At 48.9% G+C, this 8280-nt stretch overlaps 1 protein-coding gene across 1 annotated transcript in view; it reads left to right on the top strand.

Moving 5' to 3' along the window:
• The window catches only part of SCMH1 (sex comb on midleg homolog 1 (Drosophila)), a 51921-nt gene that overhangs the window by 31656 nt on the left and 11985 nt on the right, over positions 1–8280 (top strand). The window contains exons 7-10 of the mRNA XM_010004698.1: positions 160–392; positions 950–1076; positions 2078–2278; positions 2906–3091. Of these exons, the coding sequence (XP_010003000.1) occupies positions 160–392; positions 950–1076; positions 2078–2278; positions 2906–3091 (747 nt within the window). The remainder of the gene's footprint in view (positions 1–159; positions 393–949; positions 1077–2077; positions 2279–2905; positions 3092–8280) is intronic.

Here is an 8280-nt window from a genome sequence, read left to right as displayed (position 1 = left end):
GCATCTGGTTTTTATTCCGGCATGGAGAGCAGCAGCCTCCGTCCAGGGGGCTGAGGATACTCCAGGCTTTTCCATGTGACACTGTATAAAGATGGAGGCTGCTCTTGTTTTGATTCTCACCTGATTTAATTATATTTGCTTTTTCTCTTTTTATTTCAGTTGTGATTCCAAAGAGCCCTTTACCTGCCTCCGAAGTAAACTCGGAGAAACCTAGCCTGCACAGTAGCACAAAGACTGTTTTGGGGCATCAACAAGGGCAAAGGCGTCGCAAAACAGGGAAGAAGCGTGGTCGAACGACCAAAGCGCTAATCCATCACCCCATGCCTACACCCTCCAAGTCAGTGGAGCCTTTGAAATTCCCCAGAAAGAGAGGCCCCAAGCCTGGCAGTAAGGTAAAAGCTGATGCTGATGCAGGCGGGTGAAAAGCAGGTGCTGCAAGTTCTGCCATGGGATGGTGCATGCGTGTGTTTGTGCACGTTTGTCTCAGCCTCTGGCTGTATGGCTGCAGCAAGTAGGAGACCAGAGGGGTGTGTGGGCTGGGAGTATCTCTCAAAGTCCAGCCCCAGAGCTGTAGAGAATGTCTGTGTCCTAAAGATCATTTCCATCAACAAACTGTGTATTTGGAGCTGCATTAGCTGTGAAGTAGCATGGCAGATGCTGTGATCATGACAGGATGGCCAAATGGTGGAGAAAGCTCTTCCATGCACTGTGTGTAGCTAGCCTCAGTCAAGAAGAGGTGGCAGATCCCAGGCTTGCTATTTTTTCAGGATTGTGGTTTATAAAATACACATGTATTGGTTACTAGGTTCTTGATTCTCCCCGTCATCATCATCAGAAGTGTGTCATGTTCCTCAATACCTTGTCTGTTGGATGCAAAGGAGAGTGTAGTGATCCTGGGTGGTAAGGGAGAGCAGGGGTAAAAGGAGAAATATCTCCTCTTTTTCTGCAGAGGAAACCTAGGACATTGCTGAACCCAGCACCCACCTCTCCAACAACCAGTACCCCAGAACCAGATACAAGCACTGTGCCTCAGGACGCTGCTACAATCCCCAGCTCTGCCATGCAGGCTCCCACAGGTAAGGGTTTCAAACCACATTCTTGACAAGATTGCACAGTTTAGGAGCTGCAGCTGTCAGAAAGCAGCACACCAAGATGCTCCCATTTATTCCTAACCCCCTCCTCTAGCAACCATTACCATCCCAGAAGGGCTGCCTAAGAGAGAGTGTGTCAGGAGAAGAGAGGCACACAAGTTCAGATCAGCTTGTTTATCTCTGTCCATCTTGGAAATCATGAAGTCACAGGAAGGCTGCAGGTCCATCTGATCAGTGCAGGGACCCCTTTCCCTGGATTACCATGTGCACACTAATGACTCCACAGCTCTCGAAGGGAATCTTGTGGTGCCCAGAGGCAGTGCTGTGGGCAGCACCTCTTGAGAGCCCAGAGCTCTCCCCAGCCATGCCAGGCACAGCTGCTAAAGCTGCAGCAACATGCAGAGCGACAGTGGCAGGGATCTGTTCTGCTCCAGGCAGGATAACGAGGCATATGGGGAACAGGAGGAAGCAGGGGAGCAGGAGGAGCAGCAGTGCAGAGTGTATGCTCTGCTACAGCTCTGAGATGTAGCTGAAGATTAATCTGGGCAGTAAAGTCTAATGCAAAGCTGATTTTTATGTTTAGTCAAGCACTGGATATGGGCTGAGCCCTCTGTTTCCCCAGAACAGAATAACCAGTTTTCAGAGGAACTTAAAGAACCCAGTTTCCCTAGAAAGTGAGGGATGTGTTCCTTCACCTCTTTTGAACATCACAGCTGCCTTACCTGGCTTTGCAGCCTGACTTCTGGGGAAAGTGTAGGAGAAACAGCAGCAGCTTGGAAGGTGAGTGTGAGGCAGAAAGATGGTGGAGGTGGTTCCTCTCAGTCAGCAGCTCCACTGGTAGGATGCAGACAGGCAGTCGTGGTGGATTCCCCAATGTGAATGACTTGACAGTCTTAAAACCTCAGCATCTCTCAGGTTGAATTTTAGGCCTCTGTATCTCACTTTTTTGAGTGGGTTAATGGCAAACACATTTCTCATCCTGGCAGTTTGCATTTACTTGAACAAGAACGGCAGCACTGGGCCCCACCTAGACAAGAAGAAAGTTCAGCAGCTGCCAGACCATTTTGGACCAGCTCGAGCTTCTGTTGTCCTGCAGCAAGCAGTACAGGCCTGCATTGATTGTGCTTATCATCAGAAAACAGTCTTCTCCTTCTTAAAACAAGGCCACGGGGGAGAGGTCATCTCAGGTGAGAACTGGCCTGCAGCACTTTGCCTTCAGCGATGTCATTGCAAGAGTTCAGTCCTTGGAAGATACCTGTCCTGAAGCTTGGTGCAGTCCTGGGCCAGGGGCAGACAGAACTGATTTCTGTCTTCACTTTCATGCCAAACATCTGTGTCAGTGAAGCAACATCTGGCAGCTGCTGCAGAGCAGTTAGCGTGGCCTCCAGGCAGAGCTGCTGGAGAAGGCAGAGGGCAGCCCTGGTGCCAGCCGGGCAGCCTTGGGCTTCACCCCAGCACTGCCCAGCCCCCAGGAGGAGGCAGAACAGGTGGGATTCTCAGAACTCCTGATGGAGACAAGAAATACCCTGATGTTTACCTGGATGTGCAGGCTCCTCCTGGATGTGCAGGCCCCTCCTGGAATGCCTTCCCAGTCCCTGGAGCACTGCCCCATGCCCGGAGCTGGGTGCAGCAGGCTGGTTGCAGCCTGTCCCGGGGCAGCCCGTTCAGCACAGCCGGCGAGAGGCAGGGACTGTTGTTTGCTCTAGTCTAGACCAGCGATGCTGAGATACAGAAGCTGGCTGTGCAGCCCTGGGCGTAGGCTCCTGCCTTTGCAGGGGGTTTACGTTTTGGGCTCTGTTTGTTTCTGTCTCCAGCTGTGTTTGATCGGGAACAGCACACTCTGAACCTGCCAGCAGTAAACAGTATCACCTATGTCCTCCGCTTCCTGGAGAAGCTCTGCCACAACCTCCGCAGTGACAACCTCTTTGGGAACCAGCCTTTCACCCAGCACAGCCACATGCAGCGCTCACACGAGTACGACCACGACAGGTATCTACCAGGTAGGAGCTGGGGGGGGGGTGGCACTGTAGGGACTCCAGGTGCTCCGTGTCTTAACCCAGATTTTGTCTTTATCTCAGGAGGCAGGCGTGGGTTTCAGAGCCCTCTGCAGGGTTCATTGCATCACACCTAGTATCACGCCCACGCCCACAGGGCTCTTTTAGTGCAGGATTCAGGTTGCTGTATTTTCTGCTTGTCGGTCTGATTTCCATCTCTGCCTGTAGGTTCCACTCATCCGTGCTGTCTCCTTGTCTTCCCTCCTCTCCTTGTCCCCGAGTCCTTCCCGCTTCCTGTAATCTGATTATAGTGACTTCATCCAGGTAAAAATTAAGGTGAAAGTCTGCATGAGAAATAGAAGAGTGTAATTAGAAATGGAAGTAAAGCCTAGCAGAGTGGTTTCCAGGCTGGCTGTGAGTGCTGGCAGCAGCACATCCAGCCCTCGCTGAGCGTGGATCCGTGCTGGGAAGCCGCGCTGCAGTGATCTGAGGCATGAGTGGATTTGTTTGTCTTGGCATGGCTAACACTCCACTGCCTTGGAGCCTCACACCCCTGGCAAGATAGTTCATGCCACAGTGCAGATCATCAGGCTGCAGAGTTTCTCCTAAGTGAAAGCAGGGGAAAACCAGAAGACCCAGAGTTTTCCTGGCAGTGCTGTGTAGCAGCAGCAAACCCTGGAGGAACAGCCACTGCAGGAGAGCCAGTTGTGCTGAGGATAAAAGCTGCCTGCACCCTTTTCAGGTAGTTGAGCAGTGCCTTATGCTGATCTGCTCTCCTGTCTTGCTTCCTCCTCTACCTTTCTGCCCCCTGAGGAAGCAAAAATCTATTGTACTGTTTTAGGTCGTTCCAAAGTTAGTTCTTCGGACAATCGTGGCTCTGATCGTAATTACGAAAATCACAAAAAGAAGGAATTTCTAATGTAAAAGGATAAGCATTTAGGAAGAGCTGATTAAGGAAAAGTTGCTAAGTGTGAAGCTTATGGCCAGCAGCCCAATGCCACAGGGTTTCATTGCATCTCATACAGTGCCCATACTCAGGGGAAGGGATTAGCAAGAGTCTAAAGAACATGAGGGTGTCAGAGTGACTGTTCTCTGCTTCCTTCCTGGTGGGCCAGCTGCCTGCAGGCTGGGGCTGTGCTGGAGCCAGCAGTGCTGGGAGCAGGGAGCTGTGTTGTGCTGTAAGAGGAGGAGCTGTAGGAAGTGGGTTGGCTGCTGTGGCAAGTACAGGAGCCACCGTGTCTAGTTATGGGGACTAGAGGTTACCCCTCTAGGCAACCCTCAATTAGAAGAAATCCCCATGCTCCAATGTGGAAGTACCCTCTTGGCATGAGACAGAGCAAAACCAGAATGGGGGGAAGAGGAGTCAGGATCTGGACATGGTAGCAGGCTTGGATGGAGAGGATCCTGTAGCTCACTGGTGTGGTTTCTGGGCACCATGAGCTGTTAATGGTGTCTGTGCTAAGAGTTGGGATGCCTGGCAGGGTAGAAAAGTATCAAGAGCAAGGTCAGAATTAGGGAAACTCAGGCAGAACTCCAGATATCACACAATGCTGAAACCTGCCCATCCTGACTCTTCTCTGGCGTGTCTGCAGGGATTAAAAAAAGATTAACTGAAGTCCAGAGAAGTAATAACACCTCATCCTGTAGTTAATACTGGTGTTTCAGGGATTGTTTAGCATCTCGTCACCTAACACCTTACTCAGGCACCTGAAAGAAGATGATAAGCATTGTTTATCCATTACAGTGGCTTCTGGTGAGGACAAAGAAACAGTACCAGTGATTTTGAGAAGTTCGGGCTGGTCATAGAAAAATGAGGCTGCAGGTTTACGTCAGGTTAAATTACACGAAGTGTCAAGTCTGCCATGGTCTCACCTTCAGCTCTGTGTGTCCTGCCTTGTTTCCTCTACAGTACAGGTGATTGTGTGCCTGAATGGGGCTCATTCTTCCAGAAAATGATAAATGGTTAGAACTGGGAGCTGGTCTCAATTCCCAGAACAAACTTGCTTTACAGGAGCACCTTTACAGCAGAATTCATAGATGTACTTGGAGCAGAAAGAAGGTCTGCAGCAGCCCTTAGGTCAGCTGCATCCTGGCTTTCTGTCTTGCTTAGTAAGGCATAATCATGGATGTAAGGGGAAATAGATCAAGCTGAACATCAGGAAACAGCAGATTTGCAAAGAAAATGGGAAGCTGATTGCTGCCAGTAGGAACAGGAATGGGCTGAAAAGGTAGATCTGACCTAGAGCCATCTGAAAACATAGGCCTGGAGGGACCTTCTGGACCACTGCGCTCTGAGTCCTGTTATTACAGGCACCACAGCATATGGTGTTGCTTTAATTAACTCTGGAGTTGGGGATTTTGCTTTTCCACTGGAGGTTTTTGGTGAATTTTTAGAAACTAGGTTTTAGTTTCTAGTCTAAATTCATTCTTGGGCAATTTGGTAACCATATCTACTTGTCTTAGCATCTTCTACCTTAACTTAGTTCAATGTCTTCTGGAAGTTAGAGAGCAGTTGTATCCTTTAGGGGAGTATGCCTTTTGGCTGCTCTGCTAAGAAAGGCTCTCTGCTCTTCTCATCTAGTGATGGTTTGAATTAAACTTCAGGAAGTGACCACCCAGCACACTGGGGAGCAGCTCATGGAGACCTGGTGCCACAGCACTGGCACCACCATATTGACAAGAGATGTCTCTGGAAGCTGCTTTTCATTACTGTGTCCTCATGGCAGGTGATCATCAACACATTCTGGTCAGACTGTTCATCTGATACTGTCAGCTGCAGGTTCCCAGCTCATGGGATAATGCTTCACATACACCTCTGTGTTTTGCTGTTGGATTTACCTCCTTTCTAGTACTCTGTTCTATTTATTTTTTTTTCTGCGTTTCGAATGCTACTTTATCTGGCCTGATGTGGGAAGACACCATCGGATTTTGTCAGTGAATCTCTGAAATTTGTGCCAAAGCTACCAATAAGAGTATTGAATGTCATTGGGCTCAAGAATGATCCTGAAGAAAATTCATTAGCACTTGTTCTCCAGCCTTACGAGCTCACTCAGGGCTCTGCCAACTGCTTTTCCCATCAAATCAGATGGGTTTGTGTATAACAAAGCTTCTTGTAATGCTGATGTTCTCTGTATCCAGTGATACCTTGCTGAATTCCAATTAAATTAGACTGACCACACTTTGATGGATCAGTTGTTCTCCCATGATAAGGAAGCATGGGAGCATGGGGATTTCTTCTGGTGAGCGCCTCCGCAGTTCGTGCCATGTGTATTTTACTAACTGCAGTATTTTACTTGCCCTTTCCTTCAGATCTTCTGACCAGCCTGTGGTCAGACATGAGCATTTCATTGCCAAAATAATTTTTGCCTTTTTTTTTTTTTAATATTAGCACTGTGTTTTCAGTCACTCTGAGCAGCACCTCACTTAGTTGTGTTAGACTTTGCTGTAGCAGCCCCAGGGTTTCATGTCCCTAAGCCCCTAAGTCATGTTGTGGCTTCTTTCTCATCCTCCCATCCTCAGTTCAAGTATGTTCAGATACTTGACTTATACTTCTTAGTCAGTGGTGTATATTTTCATTCCTCTCGTTTTAATCTTTGAGCCTTCCTCTGGTGTTCAGCATGGCTGTGACTGGAAGTGAGGGGTGGAATTAGTTTGAACACATTTTTCTGGGTTTGAATGCATTTGTCTGGGTGTCACAGAGGCATCAGGACCTGAGCTGGTTGTGTTGGCACTCTCTGAAGGGGGGGAGGAGGTACTAGTGCAGTCAAAGTGCAAGTTAAAAGATCCTGAAGTAGGCCTTTGGACTTGGACTTTGACTTGATGAGAAGACCTGACCACAAAGGCATCCATCCCAAGGGCCTTGACATGGGGACAGTGCACACCCAGGCATGGGCAGATATTTTCTTCCACCCCACCAACCTCCCAAGTTAGGTGAGGTGGAATATTCCTCAAAGCTGTCCCATCATGTGCAGACAAGGACAACCTTTGTATCTCAGTCTGCCTTTCTGCACAGTGTCCTCCCGTGCTGTTCTCATGCACTTGTAGCTGAAAGCCCAGCCTGCTCTTTCCTTTGCGCTGCGTCCAAAGACAGAACAAGTTTAAAAGTTCACTTGGTGCCTGTACTTGCCATCCTCGGGTACCCAGCTCTATGCTGAGCAGGTCCTTTTCACCTCCAGTAAGTGCTCTCCTTGTGCTCAGCATCCTTCTCAAAGTGAACATTTATCCACTTAGGTTTGGGATTCTTTTCTCCCAGATGGTTTCCCTACTGGTGATTCACATTCATGAAGTTTATGGGATTTTTTGGAACTACAGGTATTTTCTGTTATTCCTGATGATCCATACTGTGACCACTGAGTGCAGTGTTACTCCGTTTCTTTATTTTCTTAAAATTGGTCCTTTAAAATTGGAGGCCATAACTACAGGCCTATTTTTGGATTGTCTTTCCATTACTTTACACTGGACTAACCTCTAATTCCCTGGCTTCTCTACAACCCACCCTTCTGTGTTTGCAGTACTTTTAAAACAACCAACTGAAAGCATAACCCAAACCAAAACCTGAAAAAAAACCCTAACTTCAAGAAATGTGACCTTTTCATGTGGTTCTGTGACTGTTTGCTAAAGTTTTATGCAGTTTTACATGTAGAGATACCCAGAGGCATCACTGAGAGCATTTGTTTCCCATTTCTGCCAAGGCAATGAATGTTTCTTACAGAGACTTGTCCTGAGGACAGTGGTTTTCTTTCCAATAGTGTTACAGTGATTTTTGATCATACTTGTATGAAGTCCCTCAGGATAAGCAGCACTTTTCTCTGCCCGTATGTTTCTCTTTAGTCAAATCAGCTGTGACTGTCTGATGCTTCCCCCCGACCTGTACCTTCGTTTCTCTGTCTGGCATCTCCCTTGGTGTCCAGTCCCCATCGTGTTTTTGTCACACCCAGCGCCTGTTCCCGCCCTGCCCCGGCAGCTGGGGCTGCTCCCTGCTCTGCTGCAGCTCCTGGCCTGTGTCCTGAGCATCCTACCCCTCTCTCCGTGCACATCTGGGGCACCACAGGCTCCCACATGGTGCCCGTGCTCAGGGCAGCTGGCAGGGGCCAGCCAGGAGCCGCGGCTGTGGGAGGCTGTGAGCCTCCTCATTGCTCCTCAGCTGACCTTGTCTTGCCCAGACAGGGCTCGGGCTGCCCCTTGCTCTTTCCCCA

Source organism: Chaetura pelagica, unplaced genomic scaffold (assembly GCF_000747805.2).
Source record: "Chaetura pelagica isolate M959 unplaced genomic scaffold, ChaPel_1.0 scaffold639, whole genome shotgun sequence".
Lineage (NCBI taxonomy): Eukaryota > Metazoa > Chordata > Aves > Apodiformes > Apodidae > Chaetura > Chaetura pelagica.
The sequence above is the reverse complement of the archived record's forward strand: the minus strand, read 5'-3'. Positions and strand labels throughout refer to the sequence as shown.